At 34.6% G+C, this 20,300-nt stretch overlaps 1 protein-coding gene and 1 non-coding gene across 2 annotated transcripts; one reads left to right on the top strand and one right to left on the bottom strand.

The window, feature by feature from the left end:
- Positions 1 to 2,858: 2,858 nt before the first annotated feature.
- On the bottom strand, positions 2,859 to 19,894 carry LOC107739663 (myb-like protein X). The gene is made up of 14 exons (XM_016551835.1): positions 19,705 to 19,894; positions 16,643 to 16,698; positions 16,467 to 16,570; positions 16,315 to 16,389; positions 15,928 to 16,071; positions 15,694 to 15,771; positions 14,795 to 14,946; positions 14,667 to 14,721; positions 14,525 to 14,602; positions 14,320 to 14,428; positions 10,704 to 13,394; positions 9,577 to 10,404; positions 8,430 to 8,692; positions 2,859 to 3,426 (listed from the first exon to the last, which is right to left on the bottom strand). Exons 1-13 carry the CDS (start codon positions 19,797 to 19,799, stop codon positions 8,448 to 8,450), a joined length of 4,710 nt encoding a protein of 1,569 aa, XP_016407321.1. The 5' UTR covers positions 19,800 to 19,894; the 3' UTR covers positions 2,859 to 3,426; positions 8,430 to 8,447.
- On the top strand, positions 19,299 to 19,370 carry trnam-cau (transfer RNA methionine (anticodon CAU)). The gene has a single exon. It is a non-coding gene; the product is annotated as a tRNA-Met (tRNA).
- Positions 19,895 to 20,300: the final 406 nt, after the last annotated feature.

Genomic DNA, 20,300 nt, shown 5'->3' with positions numbered 1-20,300 from the left:
GATCTGATCTGTGCTGGTCGCTGAGGAAATACTTCAACTTTCACCGTGGACGAAGCGGAATCCAGCCCGGGGTCCGTCACATGTGGTTGCCGCTCATTCGTCGGATCCGCCGGGCGCGCCGTTCTCGACCCCGCCGCCTCAGCTCACTCTTGCCCGGCTTCAGCTCAGGCTAAGCCGGGGCTTTCGCTCACGCTAGGCCGCTGTGTTTTTCGTTGTGAAAGCGAAACTACTTTGTTTGGTCTTCCAAAAGAGGACACGACTAGAAATCAGTGGTTAAGTTGTATTTACAACACTGTTCCAGAACAGTTCAACCCAAATATTCAGATGTGTGCAGTGCATTTTATGGAGGACTGTTTCCTGATTCTGGTAGAGTAGACTACAATGCCGGCTGTTCTGACTCACAGACTGTAAGTACGTTTTCATTTGAAGAATTTGCCACTGATGATTCAAACGCGAGTTTTGAGCAGTGTAGAGTAGCGCTTGTTGTTTGTCATTTCTCCATCACAAATGCACTTTTCTGCATTAGACATGGTTTTATGTTTACGCGGCGCGATGCAACGCGTAAAAAGACAGTATAAGTCATTATAATCCGTAATTATGTCCCCACTGGATGCAACAAATGCCTCGTTTATAATGAATGGGTTTTATTGGTTTTGTCTGGTCGTGCCAGGACACGACATCACAGTATGGTAAGGGGCGTAACATTTCCGTCACACGCTTGAGGTATTCGGCCAATCACAACGCACTGGATAGCTGGCCAATCAGAGCACACCTCGCTTTTCAGACGATGAGCTTTGTAAAAATCGACGCGTTTCAGAAAGGCGGGGCATAGAGGAGAAACAATAATGTACAGTATGTGGAAAATAATGTGTTTTTTTAACCTTAAACCGCATAAACACATTTCATTACACCAAATACACAAAATAATGTTCATTTTAGCAACATCATATGACCCCTTTAACATATTTACTGACATATCGCTCGAGACTTACTGATATAAAAACTATAATTCAACTTTATTTGGAGTACTACTTGTGCACAATACATATTTCTTATTATTAAGCATAAAATATGTTTTAATGTCACTATTGACGAGGATTTTATGATCTTTTAATAATATCGGTCTTTAAATGCAAGATTTTTAAAGTGTAACTGTGGTATACTTGCAATAGTTCCACTTTAGTACAATCAAATATGCTTATCAAATATCAGCTCTACTTCCGCACAATTAAAGTGCATTAAGTACAAATTAGTTGTTCAAATTTAGCAGACTTGAAGTATACCAGTTAAGTGTACTAAAAGTACAATTGCAGGGCATTTTAGTAAGTACATTAATATGAAAATGTATTTGAAGTATACTTAGCATGAAATATATTTATTTTTCACTAGGGTATTTACATTTATTATATATACATTATACTATATATTTTTTTATTATTTCAGAAGCTAATAAAAGAAGTAAAATTAGACAAATAATAAAAAAAAAAAGTTTTTAAAGATTGATCTTAGATTAGAATCCAGCTGATATGCATTGCAGCAAACCTGTTTTCATTAAGGAACATAAAGGGACATTGAGAAAAAATCCCCTTGAAAAGGAAAACATGTTGAATTTCCTCATTTTACTCTCAGATCCTGATTAGCAACTAGATGTGAACTGATGAAATGATTGGCAGTACATTTTTAACCTGTTTCCTGCCAATATCATTTTTCAAAAAAGTTTCAACATTTTTTTTTTTTTCATTCCACAACTTATTTTGGGTCAACTGTCAACAGTTCTCATTCTTTACCATCTTTCTGTACACACTCACATCGATCATAGACAAACTTGTTTAAAGGCACATGCTTGAAATGCATCCTTGCATCGGGGTGATTTATGCCCTTTTCACTTGTTGCACTTTTTGTCCCCACACCGGCATGAAATAGCTTGCAGCAGGGATGTATGCGAGGTTCTAAAATAAAAGAGGGGTTTTGCAGCGATGCCATAGAATAACTGCTTTGGGTTTCCCTAAGAACCTTTCAGTAAACAGTTCTTAAAAGTAACTTTTGTAGAATGGAAAAGTCCCATGAATGTTAAAGGTTCTTCACAGAACCATCAATGCAAATAAAGTACCTTTATTTTTAAGAGAGAACAGTGTTCTAGTGAAGCCACAAAACAATTATGTCCCTAATATACAGTACATCCAGCTAAATAAAAGAAGAACTTTATGTGGCTTGATTTTTTTTTTTTTACATTTCCTATCTAATTGCTATCATTTATGTACATTTTGACATTTTTGATCCATGACCGGATCAGTACATCATATTAGCAATTTTCAAAACCGCATAGATAGTATTATATCATTTTTGCATAATCAGATTAATATTCATGTGATGCAAACATGTGCCACCTCACCTTCCGTGAACCAGTCACAAGATTCAAATAATTGCCAGAAAATGACGTGCAAAGCATTTCAAATATGCTATCAACAGGTTCTCGTGATTATCATTATCAGATGAGCAAAGTTGCAGCAGGATCTCAGTTTTCAAAGCACACATAACAATGAATCTTAGAATGCCAGAGGTGCATTTACATCTGCTTAAACAGTACAGCAGTAAAAGTCTTCTTTCATTCTCTGAAGTATAAGCTTATAAAATATAATACCTGAGTGAACTTTGTAATGTTTGCACTGACTATCACTCTGTGTTAATTGATGTGATTTCATTCTCAAATCAGTCGTATGGACAAAATGACTCCGCAAACTGATTCATTTTGCATATTCTTTCAAGATGAGATATCCATCTAAAACTGTAAATACAGTCAAATAAGTCACATGAATAGCCTGCAACGCCATATTTACTATTTTGTCAGATGGTTGCAGAGAAATCTTTATTGGAAAGTAAGAACCATTATACAGTAACAACATTTCTAGCAAGTTTATTTTGCTTGAGAGGAAAAATGAATAATAAATATGCTCTGTAACTATACATAACCAACAGTGGGGTTCAAAAGTCTGAGTCCACTTGTGAAAATGCTCCTTTTATAATATAGTGCATTTTTGGTTAAATATAACAGTTTAAGTGAAAAGCTGAATAGAAAAAAAATGAACATGAATTTACTGATGTCTCAGTATTTGGTGTGTGATGATGATTATGTTCCCCAGCATGATTTGAGAAAAACAGCTTCTTTATTTTACATCATAACATTTTTCTCTTTTATATTCTTAAGATTGAAAAAAAAAAATGTATACATATTCACGTTATAATACACATTGTATATTGAGTGCATTTGTGGACACAGTCCTGAACGTGTGCTACTTACATATATTGCATTATTGGGCACATATGAGAATAATCTGGAGAAAGACCTTCAGTGATTGGTTAAGAGAAACATCTATTGGTCATATTTCTCCAAATGGGAGAATTGCTGCAGAGTTCCCATGATGCCTCCTGCATGAAAGTGATGGAGAGAATCATACAAGAAGTAATGCATGGTTAGGTGGATGTAGAAGCATGTGAAAAAATGCAATGTATTAATTTTTTCTTTTCCACAGTGGATTAAATTACAGCACAATCTAAAGAAAAAGAAGCAAGGAAACTCAAGTGAAAGACTATGCTGTAGATGTAAAGAGTTTATAAGGAAGAATGAAAGAGGAAATACTGTACTTTACATTGTAGCAAAGTTTAATTCTTCAGTGTTGTCACATGAAAAGATATAAAATATTTACAAAAATTTGAGGGGTGTACTCACTTCTGTGAGATACTGTATATGTCAAGGTGGATTATGGAATCAATATGATCAACAGACCGAACTTGTTTGCTAAGTAAATTCCCCATGTCAGAGAGAACAGTGTTCCAGAAACACGCACATGTGTTTTTTCTTCACATGGTATATTTGGCACAGAATTGCTTTGTGGTATTTTGCGTAAGTCTTAATATAAAATGTTTTTGAGCTTTGAGCTTTTTAATCTATTTTTTGGGCTAATTTTTGTGAAAACACTGTGTGGAGTTGGTAAGATTTTTATGTTTTTGAGAGAAGTCTCTTATGCTCACCAAGTCTACATTTTACTGTAAAAACCGCAGTCCTGTGAAATACAGTATTATTCCTATTTAAAATAACTTTTCTATTTGAATGTATTTTAAAATGTAATTTATTCCTGTGATGCAAAGCTGAATTTTCAGCATCATTACTCCAGTCTTCAGTGTCACATGATCCTTCAGAAATCATTCTAATATGCTGATATGGTGCTCATTATTACCTCTTTTGAAAACAGTGCTGCTTAATATTTTTGTGGAAACTGTAATGCATTTTGTTTCAGGATTCTTTGTTGAATAGAAAGTTCAAAAGAACAGCGTTTGATTTTTTTTTTGTACCATTATAAATGTCTTTACTGTCACTTTTGTTTCTTAATGCATCCTTGCTAAATAAAATTAATAATAAAAACAAAATTTGCCAAGGGGGAACTGTCTGCTTTAGTATATCTGCTAGTGAATAATATATCATCGAAAGAGAAATATGTAGCCTACGTCCTGTATATGCTCCATGCCAAGCTAAATTGTAGGAATTACATTTCCTTGTTCACTCAAAGGACTAGCTGTTTAATAAGGCCATTTCATTCACACATTTGACAATGGCAGTAACTGCCATTTTTAGAATGTTACAGTTCGAGTTAAGGGCTATAGTTAGAGCTTATCTGCATTAACTATTAGTTAACATAAATCTTTGATGTGTGCCAGAACCTGCCATAAAGTTTTCATCTCTTTCGGATCTCAACTTCAGATGTGATTTATGCAATTTCTTTTTTATGAACATCAGTGATTTTGAATTCAGTAAAAATTAACAATGAACATTGTATTTTCGAAAGAGTGATTGAACACAATAGGAATATTTTACCCGTGAACTTGAACTGAATGTATCCTTGATGAATGTGTGTGTGTGTGTGTGTGTTTATATATGTAGCCTATCTGTATTTTAATTTTTTTTTAGAATTTTTTATTTATTTTATTTCAGTTATTGTTTATTACTGCAATTGTTTTGAAATGAAACATATTTTCTTTATGGTTTTAGGTTTCATTTATGATAATAAGCCTGCTTGTACTGTAGATTTGGCAACAGTGTCACTTTGTTGCAACAATTTCATTTGTCATTGCTAACCAATACCAGTCATTAACTAACTCTTCAGTGTCACAGTGACAGTCTGTCATGAATGTCAAGCAGGAGAGCCACAGGGTTAACTTGGCTTACTTATTATTGTTTGTTTGTACTAGAGGTGTGCGATATGACGATTTTTGATCATGGACGATAAAAATGTCTCCACGATCTGCTTTTGAAGAAATATCGTAGTATCGTGAGCAGCACCACATAGGCTACATTCACATCAGTGTTAACTCAGCGGTAGAGTTACTCTCACTGGACACTGCACTAATTCGCAATCACAAAAGTGCATTATTTGCATCTACTAAAACAGCGCCTGATTACTGGACTAAGTTATCTTTTGAGCTAATACTGTCAAAACAGTACACAAGGTTTACAAACAGACTCAGTTGGTTAAGTAAACAGTTGAGAGAAAAACGGATGCGTGCAGCTCTTAAAGGGACAGTACTAAACATGCTGCCGACTGTCATTAAATTAAATTTCTGTTATTATTTACTCACTCACACATTGTCCCAAACCTGTATTAATTTCTTTCTTGTGCTGAACACAAAAGAGGATATTTTAAAGAATGTGGGTAACCAAAAACAGAAGCTGGTCCACATTGAATTTGATAGTAGGAAAAAAAATTACTATGGAAGTCACTGGGGACCAGCAACTGTTTGATTATACCCACATTTGTCAAAATAACATTTATGTTCAACAGAAGAAAGAAACTCACTCAGGTTAAAAAACAACAACAACAACAACAACTTGAGAGTGAGTAAATAAATTAATTTGTGGGTGAACTATCCCTTTTAATGTTAATAAAACAACAAAACACAAGAACTTTAATACAGTTGCTTTATATTTATAATTGATAATGTATAATTGATGTATTTAGTGTTTTATTTTTATATTTGTTAATCCAATTCCTTGAATTCTACTTCTAAATACACCTACTGTACCTGAGAAATAAAGCATTGTTCATTTTATTTATGTATTTGTAATGTGTGTCTTTGTTCTTATTTTTTAATAGCAAAGATAAAATAATGACAAAGAGTTTTATCTTCGCCCACTTTGGCCTAAATATCTGCCTAAATATATTTTGTAACCTTGTAAGGCTTTGTTTTTAAAATCTGGAAATTAGTTTGGCTTTACTGCTCAGACAACTTGAAAAATAGTAAAACCAGCATGTCAAAGAATCATGAAAAAATCGTGATATTGCTGAAAAAAAAATCGTGATATGATATTTTTGCCATTTCGCCCACCCCTAGTTTGTATTAAACATTGTTGTCTGCTTATAGAATGGGATGGGAATGCAAATTTGGATCTGGTCCAGGTCTCATCAAAGGTGTGGCCTTCCCCACATGCCACAACCGTAACGTCTCTTTCCAGTCTGAGATTGCTTACATTTAGGTAAACATGGTACTGTATGAATAACCCTAACAGTTATGATTGTCATTTTTGGTAAGCAATCCATCAATGTACACAGAAAACGAAACAAAACAAACAAACAAATCTAGATATACCTGTTTGTATCAATTTCAGGGGCCCATTTTATACTATTTTATAAAGGTAAGGAGACCAGGGCTAGTTGAGGTTTTGATTTCAATTACTCAAATGTGTGTTTTGTCTAGATCAGTGTTATTTTAGTGTCATTGATATACTATTATATTTCTTATTCATATTTAGAATTACATTTTAATTTTTATATTTTCTGGTCATTTTAATTTTAGTTAAAGTTTTAGTAATTTTGCTGTGTTTTTGTCATTTTCATTATTTTAATTTGTTTATAAACTGTAGTTTTTGTTCAGTTTTTAGTTTTAGTTTATTCAGTTATTTTTATACTTCAAGTTAACCTAAACAAAAATGAGAAATGTTGCCCTGGCAACTAATAGATTATAAAACATTAAAAATCTTACTGTTCAAAAACTGTTGACTGGTAGGTTATATAGATTTCAGAAATGTTATATTGTAATGTTTTATATATATAATATTTTATATATATAATTTTATATATATATATATATAACATTTCAGTTAACAATAATAACCCTGATTTGCACTGTATCAACATGTACATTGTATCCACATGACTCCAGTCCATCAATTATTAATCTTGTAAAGTGAATAGCTGCATTTTTGTAATAAATACAAGTCCTCTATCCATAATTTTTCTTTCTTCAGTGAAAAGGGTGTCTCATCTGAATCAGGAGAGAAACATGCACAGATCAAGCACATTTTACAAGCAAAAACAGTCCAAAACAGTGCTACAGTATGTATCAGTGGATTTTGATGCGAGAGGACAAAAGGTGACGGACTTTGTCATTGTAGGAAGCTTTATTATGGATTATAAACTCATATTTTGGCCAGAAGCAACAGTTTAAAGTTAAAACACCTTGATGGATTTTTTATTTTTTTTTTACAAACATGCAGTTTTTCACTTCACAAGATGTTAGTTGATGGACTGGGGTCTTCTTCATTACTGGTGGATTATTGTGATGTTTTTATCAGCTGTTTGGACTCTCATTCTGACGGCACCCATTCACTGAAAATAATCCATTGCTGAGCAAGTGATGCAATGCTAAATTTCTCCAAATCTGTTCTGATGAAGAAACAAACTCATCTACATCTTAGATGGCCTGAGGGTGAGTACATTTTCAACAATTTTCATTTTTGGGTGAACTATTCCTTTAAAGTAACTTTTTTTTCTAGCTCTGCATACATAGCACTAAACGACAACAGCACAAATCTGGTATGTCTTTGCACTTGCTGCAGCTTATCCAATATTTCTGTCAGAAGAATGTACGATGTGAAGAGAGATAAGGATACTGTTGTTACAGTTAACAGCATTTGCACTCAGTGTACCTGATAAACATGTCTCCTGTCTGTCTGTCTGTTTCTGACTGATGGCTTATCTATCCCATAATCCTTTGCTGTGCATGGGTCACTGCACAAGTTTACTTTTTCTGTATGCTTAATATGAGATCATTTGAGGATGAGGTGTTTATACTAGATCGAATTTGGTAGAAAATCACAGTGTAATATTTCCTTCCAGCAAAAGCACTTTTGAGATTTACTAATATAATTATCATGATGAGATTTTCTCTAAATTGGGGTAATTATGTATAGCAGTTATATCGCATTGTAGGATTTCACAAAAAGCAACCCGACCTAGGGTGAAAAGGACAACAAATGTGTGGTTAGCCCTGAATTACCCTTCCACTCCTTATGGTTTTTATAATTAATGGCAATCAAAACCAGAAGTATTGCATTCTTTAACGGAATGATCTGTTCTGAGATAAAAGTTCACACCTACCAATTATGTTCTTCATTTTTATTCGGCTGTCTTATCATTCCTCCTGTCGTTGGGTGTTTCCGCGATGGTTTCGCAGTTCTGCAGAATGTCATGTTTAATGTCTTTATTTACTTGATCAGGGTCAGAATCGCATTTTAAGTTTTGCTCCACATCTGTGTCACTGGCTAGGAGTGATATAGCCTCTTCTCCCTCTTCAACATCACTTATGTCATTAGTCGGATCCAGCTCATGAGTAATACAATATTTTAGGTCCACTGCAGAATCTGTTACAAAAAAGAGATTTTTATCACTCAGTAGCAATCACACGGCTTAATTGAAAAATCATTTTTGATCAAACATATTTCTAATCCAGTGTGACGCTGTATTTTGTTATTTTTATTTAAATATCTTTTTTTTTTTATTCTTTTTATGCATTATTGATTTTTTGTATTATTATGTCACTTGTAGTATTATATTAGTAACTTTAACAAAACCACATTTTGAGATTAATGCACTTAAGTTCAAAGAAAACGTCTCAGCTTTCTAATAAAATAAAATTAATCAAATTATATTTTCTAATATAAAAACTAATGAAATTATTAGAATAATAAAATTATCTTTCTATTCAAAACTATAGTCAATAATCATGTTAAAAAATGTTGCCTGTCAAAAAAAAATTTATTGGAGAAAAAAAAACATTTATTCTAGAAATTATTTCACTGAACTAGAGTATTTATTCAAACATTTGGGGTCAGTAAGATTTTTAAAATGTTTTTAAAATAAGTCTCTTATGCTCACCAAGGCTGCATTTATTTGCTTAAAAATACAATAAATATTTGCTTAAAAATACAGTAAAACTGTATTATTGTGAAATAGTAATAGTGTTTTCTATTGTAATACATTTTAAAATGTAGTTTATTATTGTGATGGACAATGGCATTTATTCTTGCTGAATAAAAATATAATTACTGACCCCAAACTTTTGCATAGTGGTAGTGTGCATTAAATAAGACATCAATTATAGTTTTAAGTTTTTAAAAAAACATTTAAATTCTTTGTGTTCAGTCTGTGCATTGTTTGGCCGATGCTTTGATGTTCTGTAATGTAACTTGCTTGATATTAAAATGTTGCTTAAAGAACTGTCTATCAGTGACACCATTATCATTACCTGTGTCTTCGGGGAAAAGACTGACAGGTACAAGCCCCTCCCCCTCATCTGATTGTCCAGTCCTGGCTTGATTCTCAGATAAAGGTGATGTCTTGGACTCAGCATCAATCCCCTCAGCCAAATCATTGCTGCCGTCCACAATCTTATCCTCTTGAAGCATTTCTGCATCTGTCTGTTGTTCATCCTTCACTGCAGGAGTCTGTTCTGCTGATGTGGCATCTGGGCTGTTCTTGGAGATCTCTGAGGAAGCTTGAGAGTCAATAGATTCAGTCTTCTCTTTTATGTCTGAATCACTTTGATTGCTCAAACTAGAAAGATCTGACTCGACCTGAATGGTTGGTAAGAGGTGCGAGGTACGAGTTGAGCACATCTGTGACTCGTTTTTATCTTGAGTGGTTGAAATACTTTCAGGAATACATGCGTCATTGACTGGAGATGGCTCTGTAGCATGCGATTCTGGGAAGAGTGGTGCATGCTGGGAAAAAACTGTGTCAGCCTCCTCTGTCTGGATTAAAGGTTCCTTCTCATTTTCGAAACCTACTTCTGTTGTCCCATCCCTCTTTATCTCTGTGTATGATTCCTCCTTCCTGAGCACAGTCACGTTCACTGCTTTATCTACATCTACATGTGACATTCGTTCCTTGTCTTGGTTCTGTATGTCCTCTTGGTTTTCAATCAACCCATCTTGTTTGTTTTCACTTTCATGTTCCTCCATGATGTTCCCATATTGTATTTTTTCAATCCCACAGTCTTCTATCATTTTGCAGTTCTGTTGATTTTCGTTTTCATGTTCTGCCAAACTTTTCCCGTGTTCATGTTTTTCTACAGTTTTCCCATCTTGTTCATTTTCTTGCCCACATTCTTCCATCCTTGTCGCATATTGTAATTTTTCAGTCTCAAATACTTCCATGCTTGTCTTGTCTTGTTCTTTATCACTGTCAAATGCATCCATAATTTTCCCATCTGAATTTTCCCATCTGGTTTTTCTTTGCTTCCATGTTCTTCCATCATTTTTCCATCAATTTCTTTTGCACTCTTATATTCTTCTTCACATTTTTCTGCAGTTTTCCCATCTTCCTCATTTTCTTGCCTTTCACTTTCATGTTCTTCCTCACATTTTTCTACAGTTTTCCCATCTTGTTCATTTTCTTGCCCACATTCTTCCATCCTTGTCGCATATTGTAATTTTTCAGTCTCAAATACTTCCATGCTTGTCTCATCTTGTTCTTTATCACTGTCAAATGCATCCATAATTTTCCCATCTCGTTTTTCTTTGCTTCCATGTTCTTCCATCATTTTTCCATCAATTTCTTTTGCACTCTTATATTCTTCTTCACATTTTTCTGCAGTTTTCCCATCTTCCTCATTTTCTTGCCTTTCACTTTCATGTTCTTCCTTACATTTTTCTACAGTTTTCCCATCTTGCTCATTTTCTTGCCCACATTCTTCCATCATTTTCACACGTGTTTTTTCAGTCACAAATACTTCCACAACTTTCCAACCTTCTTCTTTTTCACTTTCATGTTCTTCCAGATTTTTACTATGTTTTTCTACAGTTTTCCCATCTTGTTCATTTTCTTGCCCACATTCTTCCATCCTTGTCGCATATTGTAATTTTTCAGCCTCAAATACTTCCATGTATGTCCCATCTTGTACTTTATCACTGTCAAATGCATCCAAAATTTTCCCATCTCGTTTTTCTTTGCTTCCATGTTCTTCCATCATTTTTCCATCAATTTCTTTTGCACTCTTATATTCTTCTTCACATTTTTCTGCAGTTTTCCCATCTTCCTCATTTTCTTGCCTTTCACTTTCATGTTCTTCCTTACATTTTTCTACAGTTTTCCCATCTTGCTCATTTTCTTGCCCACATTCTTCCATCATTTTCACACGTGTTTTTTCAGTCACAAATACTTCCACAACTTTCCAACCTTCTTCTTTTTCACTTTCATGTTCTTCCAGATTTTTACTATGTTTTTCTACAGTTTTCCCATCTTGCTCATTTTCTTGCCCACATTCTTCCATCCTTGTCGCATATTGTAATTTTTCAGTCTCAAATACTTCCATGCTTGTCTCATCTTGTTCTTTATCACTGTCAAATGCATCCATAATTTTCCCATCTCGTTTTTCTTTGCTTCCATGTTCTTCCATCATTTTTCCATCAATTTCTTTTGCACTCTTATATTCTTCTTCACATTTTTCTGCAGTTTTCCCATCTTCCTCATTTTCTTGCCTTTCACTTTCATGTTCTTCCATGATGTTCCCATCTTGTATTTTGTCAACCTCCTGTTCTTTCATCATTTCCCCAGCTTGTTCCTTTTCACTCTCATGTTCTCCCTCATCTTTTTGTACAATTTTCCCATCTTGCTCATGTTCTTGCTCACATTCTTCCATAATTTTTGCATATTGTGTTTTTTCAGTTTCAGATACTTCCAGGCTTTTCTTGTCTTGTTCTTTTTCATTGTCTAATGCATCCGCAATTTTCGCATCTTGCTCGTCTTCTCTTATATACTGTAACATCATTTTTGCATTTTGTATTTTTTCAACCTCAAGTTCTTCCATACATTTCCCCCGTTTTTCCTTTTCACTGTCATGTTCTTCCTCACATTTTTCTACGATTTTCCCATCTTGCTCGTTTTCTTGCCCACGTTCATCCATAATTTTCCCACATTGTGTTTTTTCAGTCACAAATACTTCCATGTTTTTCTTGTCTTGTTCCTTTTTACTGTCAAATGCTTCCACAACATTCCCATCTTGCTTACATTCTTCCATGTTTTTTTCATCTTCCTCATGTTTTTCTGTAATTTCCCTATCCTGCTCTTTTTCTAGCACACATTCTAACCTTATTTTTTCACTCTCTTGTTCCTCCATAATTTCCCCACTCTCAAATTCTTCCACAATTTTCCCAACTTTATCTTCTTCACTCTCATGTTCTTCCATAAGGTTTCCATCTTGTTTTTCTTTGCTCTCACATTCTTCCAACATTTTCCCATCTTTTCCACTCTCATATCTCTCCATCATTTTACCATTTGATTCTTTTTCACTTTCGTGTTTTTCCATAGTCATGCCATCATGTTCCTCCTGTCCTCTGTTCTTCTTCTCTCCAGTTTCAACTCTCTTTTCTCCACCTCCCTTCCCTACTGCATCTTTCCCCTCATATTTCATCTCTTTTTCTCCATTCCCTTCATCCTCCTCTTCCTCAACCGTAGATATAACCAATGCCCGAGCAGTAAAATCCCTCTCCGCTTCCAGGTCTTTCAGCATTCGTGGAGCAACGGGCAGAGCAGGAAGTGGCCTGGTGGGTGGCTCAGGTACCAAAACACATGATGGAGGAAGAATAGGGTCTAAGGGGTCGTCAAATGTCTCAGGCTGGTCCACAGATGGTTCAGGTGAATTCTCAAAACCAGGGGGAGGTGGAGGAAACTCATCCACTATCTCTGATTCATCTGGTTGGAGCTGCTCAGGGGTTGGTGGAGGTGGATAAAAGACCAGACTGTCTAGTATATCACTGATAGGAGTTTTGATTTCAGATGCAGTTGCATCGGTTGTAGGTGATGGTTGAGTTTGGAGCCGTGGCTCCATCGTCTTAGGTGAAGATAGCAGGATCTGGCTTTTGGTAGATACCACTGCACCATTCTGAAGCGAGGAAGCTATAGTGCTAGTGAAAAGGATTGGGCTCCGGGATGTGGGAGTCGATGGAAAGTAAGGTGATACCATTGATGATCTGTATGGAGATGTAGGTGTAGAAGAAGGTGATTCATTGAAACTGAAGATATTGTCCGTCTGACTGCGATGCAGTCGTCTATAGGGACTCCTGACTACAAAAAAAGAGAAAGAGATTTTGAAACAAACTGTAGGCTACTAAAATATGAAAAGTGCGGTTACAAAACAAAACTAGTCTACTGTCATTATAATCAACAAATCTGTCTACACGTCAAGTGGCAGTAATTTGCGTCACATTACTGTCACGTGATGTGTAGACAGATTTGTTGTACACGCTGTTTATTTTTTTGATGTTGAACATCGCTCACGCCATCTGATATGAAAACATTTTATTAAAAAAATCAAATGTATGAACTGATTACTGTGAATTCTATTCATTATATATTTATATAACTGACAACAGATCCCAATACATTTTAGTTGCTAACATTACTTAATGCATTAATTATGAACTAAACATGAAACATTTTTTACAGCATTATTCTAGGTTAATGTTCATTAGATTTCATGTTAATCCACACTACTGTTCAAAAGTCTGGGTTAAGTATGATTTTTTTATATTTATTTATTTTACTATTTAAAAAAATTCACCAAGGCTCTATTTATTTGGTCAAAAAAGTACAGTAAAACCGTAATATTCTGAAATATTATTACAATTGAAAATAACTGTTTTCTATTTTAATATATTTTAAAATGTAATTTATTCCTGTGATGCAAAGCTGAATTTTTTTGTAGCATCATCAATCCAGGCTTCAGTGTCACAAGATCCTTCTGAAACATTAACCTAGATAATGCTGTTAATGTAGCCTATTGTTCATTGTCATTTTATAATAGCTAATACAGCAACTGTGGTAAATGCTAACAAATTGAAAATGTATGGCCTTTACACGGATGCCATAAAAATGCCAAAATCAATTACGTTGGATTTTAAAATAAGTTCTCAAATGTAACGCATAAAATATTTGTTTGTGGGAAGATTATGTGGCCGTTTCAGTCAATGGAAACACATTTACACTTTACCTGGAGATGTGGAGCTGGGACTGGAGGCTGTGTGGACACTTGAGGAGGACAGTTGTCTGAAAAACTCTCTGGGGTTTACAGCACGCTGCGACACCAGAGCTGCTGCCTCCTGATGGCCATAAACAGTATTACATCACAGCATGAAGATCGCAGGGCACATATTTACAAGAGTGGGTTTAGTGCAGGTTTAATTGACAGAACTAACCGCAGCTTTTTCCTCTGATTGAGAGCGTGAATATGTAGCTCTAATTTCCTCTTCTTCACGCTCCCTTTCCTCGTGCTCCTGTGATATAATATAAATTAAGAATATATACGTGCAAGCACACATAGAAACAATTTAATCATACCCATTTTATGTTCTCCCGTTTCTGGGCCTCTGCCCCCATTTGCGCCTGTCTTCTCCTATTAAAAAAAATAAGTTCACCTTTGACCCTTGGGAACTTTTTGCATGCATGCATGAGAATGTTTGACTGACCTCTGCTCCTTTATTTTCTGTTCTTTTTCATTCATCCTCCTCTCTCTCTCTATTGCATCTCTCCTTTCCTGAAGCAATTGTTCCTTCTCTCTCTGCCTCCTGTCCTCTGCTGCCCTCCGCTGTTCCTCCTTTTTCCTTTCCTCCTCTTCTCTCTGGAAAATACAGTAAGAAACTAACCTCTGTCTGTTTTTGTATTGTTTGTGACATTTTAAAACTTTTAGAGAAAAATAAAGTTAATGTTGCTGTGCTAAGTCCAAATTCTATAGTAACTATTCTATAGTAAGGTCATAATAAATTGTATGTCATGCCATGTGTTAATAATAATTAATAATAATAATAATAATAATAAAATGTTAAAATAATTGAGAAATATAACTTTTTTTTTTTTTTGAGGTGTAGTGGTAAATGACAGCAACATGTGATTTATTCGTTGTTACATACGTGACCCTGGACTACAAAACCAATTATAAAGATCCATTTTTAAAAATATTTCAATTTTTTTATACTTTTACTTGAGGGTACAACAAAATCTAAATATTGAGAAAATTGCCTTTAAATGTGTCCAAATGAAGTTCTTAGCAATGTATATTACTAATCAAAAATTCGTTTTTTTTGTATTTATTTTAAAGTTTTGATGTATTTATTGTGGGAAATTTACAAAATATCTGCATGGAACATGATCTTTACTTATATCCTAATGATTTTTGTCATTAAAAAAATCGATAATTTTGACCCATACAATGTATTGTTGGCTATTGCTACAAATATACCCCAGCGACTTGAGACTGGATTTGTGCTCCAGGGTCACATATATACCGTAACATTCATACTTGATAATATCAACTCTAAAAAAGAATAATAGACAACAACAAAAAAGGAAACAAAAACTCACTCCGTACCTCCGCTTGTGCCCAAAAAGAATCTCTCTGGATTCTCTGGATCTCTGCAGCTGCGATTGTTCGCTTGTAATTAGTGCCCTGGAAATAGTAAGGAGACAGTTTGATTTGTTTACCATTTTCCTGATTTTTATAGAGCTTAATTGTCTGACTGGCTTTACTGTACTTCTCAAAACTACTTCATAATTTAGTATTAATAAAGCCTTGTAGTAAGAAACAACGGTCATGATCTCATACCACAATGGCCTGTCTGTCTTCTGTCCGGCGGCCAGGTCTCCCTCTCGGCTCCTGCGTCACCACTGCAGCTTTATAGGCCAGCGTACAGATCCTCTCCTCTGTGATTTCATCCAAAGTGTGGGCAGGAAGAAAGATGTGAACTTCCTGAAGCATCAGAAAGACAAAAAATAGCAACAGACAAAATAAGCTTTTCCTTGTTTTTATGTCTTTATATTTTTTATTTTATTAAAAAAACTCTGCCCAACTAACAAGACGTCTAAAAGAAAAAAAAACAGAATTTAAGATCTCTGCATGCTCATGTATTCACAAAACAAGAATGACAATTATGTTGCTTTGAGGTTATCAGAATACAGTTAAAGCCATCCCATAATCCCTGTCGTCTTTTACCTTAAAGAAGGCCCTGATTGCTGGTAAATGACTGGCACACTCAGCTCTGCGGTACTCATCCACTTCATTTCCTACCTGAGAGACCACAAACACTGGTTAAAGGGAGAGAGATCAGACTGTTTTACATTAAGCTGTGTGGAGGATGAACTAACCCATAATATCATAGCGATGCGGGGTTGAGCTTTGCCCACCCTGCATATCCCATAAAGCGGCCGTCTAGGGTGAAGTTTATCCGTCAACTCTTTCAATCCACCTACTACAAAAAACAAGCATATAAACCAACCCACAAAACATAAAACCTTATTTATGAAGCTTTTTGTGCTCTTACCTCCAGAATCAGACAGTTTGAGTCTGTTCATTATTCCATCATAGGTAAATAAAGCCCTGTATACAGAGATAGAAGGAAACAGCCAGAGGGAATATTAAAGTTTCACTTTATTTCATTAAGATGGATAATTCAATTTAGGCAAGTTCTCTGACATTTTAGTTACAGGCATTTGAATGCTTCTGTACTGATGTTTCAGTTTTGGTTCTTTGTATGTATGTATGTATGTATGATTAATTGATAGTTTTCTTTTAGTGTTTAATGCATACAAAATGTAAGTCAGTAAATCACAAAAAAAAAAAAATCGGTATTTCAGTATAGACATTTTTTTAACAAAAAATACTTTATCATTATTTGAATTCATATATTATACATCCAATAGACAGCCTAAGGTGGGACAAAAGGATGTATTGAAAGTTCAGTATAGTAAATTAAACGGAAAATAAAAACTAATTTTAGACACAAATGGCACCATTTCCTGTGAATGACGCCCATATAAAGGACCCTTCTTGGATCCCTAGGGTCTTCTGTAATCTGTTCACACCCAAAAACAAAAGGGCAGTTTTCCCACATTCTCATGACAACAATGCCCGAACATACAACAGTAAATACAGTAACATGAAGTACAACCCTGAGCTCTTAATTTAGAAACATTACAAACAAAAAAATCTATGAATTTGGTTATTTGGACACTGGAGCCATTATGTCTGTCGTTCTTGGAAATCACTATGTTAAGTATGTCAGTCATTCTTGAAAACCTAGAAGGATAATCGCATAGACTGTTAATCCAAACATCTTGAGCTGAAGCTCTTGACTGCATAGACACTGTCAAGCGTGTTACATCTAACTTGTGTAAGACACACATTTAAGCTGCTTGGGTGCTATTATGTTATGTTACTATTATGTAGTGATGCATGTGACTTTTCGTAAGTTACTTAATAATGCAAGACACTACAGGGAGCAGTGTTTTTCATAAAGTGGTCCGTTTTGAGATTTGGCTATTTTCCTTCTATAACATGACTTTTTTAGTGAAAGAAAATATCCAAAATACACATTTAAGAGTTTATTATTACACTTTGGCCATCTGTAGATTTCACTTACAATATATATCCTTATCTTTAAGGTTTTTATCAGAGTGGTTTGTTCATATATTGTTTGACCTGATTTATAACACATTTTATTCCTAATGTTTTAATTTATTTTTCTGGCTGTTGACTATTTTCTGATTTATGGAGGGACCAAAAGAGAGATCTAAATCCTCTAACTCTAAAATAGCAACAAGAATCATATGTTCAGATTTCTGTCCTGGAAACTGATGCAAATTAGACTGTAATATTTAAACACAGGATATCAGAAAACGATTGTCTTGTACTGTAATAATCTGGGGAAAGTACAGTGATAATTATTAGTTAAATTTTTTTACCCTATTCACCTCTTAAATGTACTGTATAGAACATAAAACATTATGCTTTATTATAGATACACATACTATATTATATTTAAAAAAACGGAGGAAATGACAGAGACAGGAAGGCAACGAAGATGCAGAGTCCTGCTTTTTCAGACTTCCGTGTTTAGACTAGCACCTTTGTAAGGCATCTGGCACTTTCTATCTCTGTTTAATATGGGCTTGAATCCATTATTAAAATTACATTTGAAATATCTGATTACCTGAAGTGGATAAAGCTAAATAATGTAATACAGATCTGAACTACACATGATGAAATTAGGACATGGTTTGAATAATTTAATGAGGCCTTGGTTTAAAAACAGCTTAGAGTTTAACATCAAATCAAATGAAATGCTGTTTGAAAGTCAGGAAAGAAATCCAAAAGGTTTCTCTTATCAGGAACACACTGACTGAATAAAGTTCAGAATCATACAAACTTTGTTTTTAGCTCATAAACAACCAACATTCTTTCTTTTGAAAAGTCCTTCCAGCGGCGACATTCTCCCTTTTAAAACGTTTCCTGTGACAACAGTAGCCAGAACAACAGGAACTGCTCTGCCTGTGGGCATGTCTGCATTTTAGCCCCCAGCATGGTCAAAACAATCCATGTTCAGCAGATGCTTGACCCACACACACACCTCCTTGCTTTAGGTTTATCATCTCAGATTGTAGGATAGTTTGTCATACAGGCTGATTTTGCAGATAAACATGCTCATTTAGATAAGCTAAGCAGGGGTATTTACAGAGGAAATTGGTCTGGGAGGGGGTTGTTTGGTCATTAAGATAAGACAGACATTCTGAAATGTAAATCATCAGATCAAGACACTGCAGCATTGAAGTCTGGACTAAGTTAGTAAGTTTGGATGAAATGACAAAAAAAAAAAGAAACTTCAAAACGAAGACGTGTCACATTTTTGTGGAATTCGACCTAATTCTTTTAAATGTGAATTTTTTTGTCCTATTAATTTAAACGGGGTCGTTGAGGAACACTGAATATCTCCCTAACAAACACACATATAAGCAAACCCATATGTGTAGTGGAATAGCTTCACAGTATTTATTTTCTTTCCAAGGAATTTCAGCATGAGCATAGTGTTTTATGTGGTTGTCGGCGTTTATGAATAATTAATAGCTTAAAACAATTAAATAAGAGCAATGGAAAATTGTCTTTTTTTCAAGACCCCAAAACGCACCTATAATATACCGCCTAGCAGAGTGGCGCAGCGGAAGCGTGCTGGGCCCATAACCCAGAGGTCGATGGATCGAAACCATCCTCTGCTAACAACTTTTCACTTTTACAAAATTGGATATTATGTATAGGATCTATCATATTTTGATGCATTACACATGTATTATTATTATTATTGTTATTAATTACTTATTATTGCTGTGTAAAAACATTTGCCATTTCATTAAAAGTTATGTCCTATGGTCAGACACATTTCTTGGTAAAAAAAACAAAACAATATTTTAAATTTAAAACAACTACACGTATCCTGCTCACAATTTTAATTCATTTTACGTTTTTTTTTTACTGTAAGAATCTGAGTTATATTTGCTATTAATTACGTATGGATTTAAAAAATAAGCAAATAAACAAAAACTGTCATCATACCAGTTTGTTGACGAGCGTGGATTCAGGATGTCTTCTTTTGCCGTAAGTAAAGACAAACTGTATGTATCCAGATCAACTTCCCTCATAGATTTCATGATGTTACTTTAGAAGGTAGGCTATGATATCCAGAAAAAACGTGACTATAATAACATGTAGTCATACAGCAGATCTCGTTATGGCAGCAGCTATATGTCCTCCTGAAAGATTAAAATAGCCAGCATTTGTCAATTGTATGCAAACTCTTAGGAAGCTTAGAAAAAAACATAAGCCACTCCTGCTCGGAATAAATAGCGGTTTACATTGTTTCAAAGGTTGGCCACTGATAAATCCCACCCATTCAATTTAAATTAATAGAGCAATATTGAGTTAATGCTTTATTATGAAAGAACAATAAATAACAAAAATAACCTACACTGTTGGCTTTCTGAGACAATTTAGTGTAATGTTTATATAAGCCTTTACAGTCATTTAATCAATAATTTATGTCTGTTATGTAGGTTATATCACATATGTTTATGCTTACAAACATATTGGTTATTAAATAAAATCATACCAGCTGCGAGCTAGGAAAGATATATGGAATATATTCAGAAATA

Source organism: Sinocyclocheilus rhinocerous, unplaced genomic scaffold (genome assembly GCF_001515625.1).
Source record: "Sinocyclocheilus rhinocerous isolate Xijiao unplaced genomic scaffold, SAMN03320098_v1.1 scaffold585, whole genome shotgun sequence".
Lineage (NCBI taxonomy): Eukaryota > Metazoa > Chordata > Actinopteri > Cypriniformes > Cyprinidae > Sinocyclocheilus > Sinocyclocheilus rhinocerous.
This window is presented reverse-complemented; position numbering and strand designations above follow the sequence as displayed.

Excerpts from the sequence above, each read along its gene's own strand:
- LOC107739663 (XM_016551835.1), bottom strand. The coding sequence starts at position 19,799 with ATGAAATCTATGAGGGAAGTTGATCTGGATACATACAGTTTGTCTTTA. Across the intron at positions 14,603-14,666 it reads AACGGGAGAACATAAAATGG|GAGCACGAGGAAAGGGAGCG; the intron begins GTATGATTAAAT and ends ATTATATCACAG. Across the intron at positions 10,405-10,703 it reads AAATGAACAAGATGGGAAAA|CTGTAGAAAAACATGAACAC; the intron begins CTGTAGAAAAAT and ends AAGATGGGAAAA.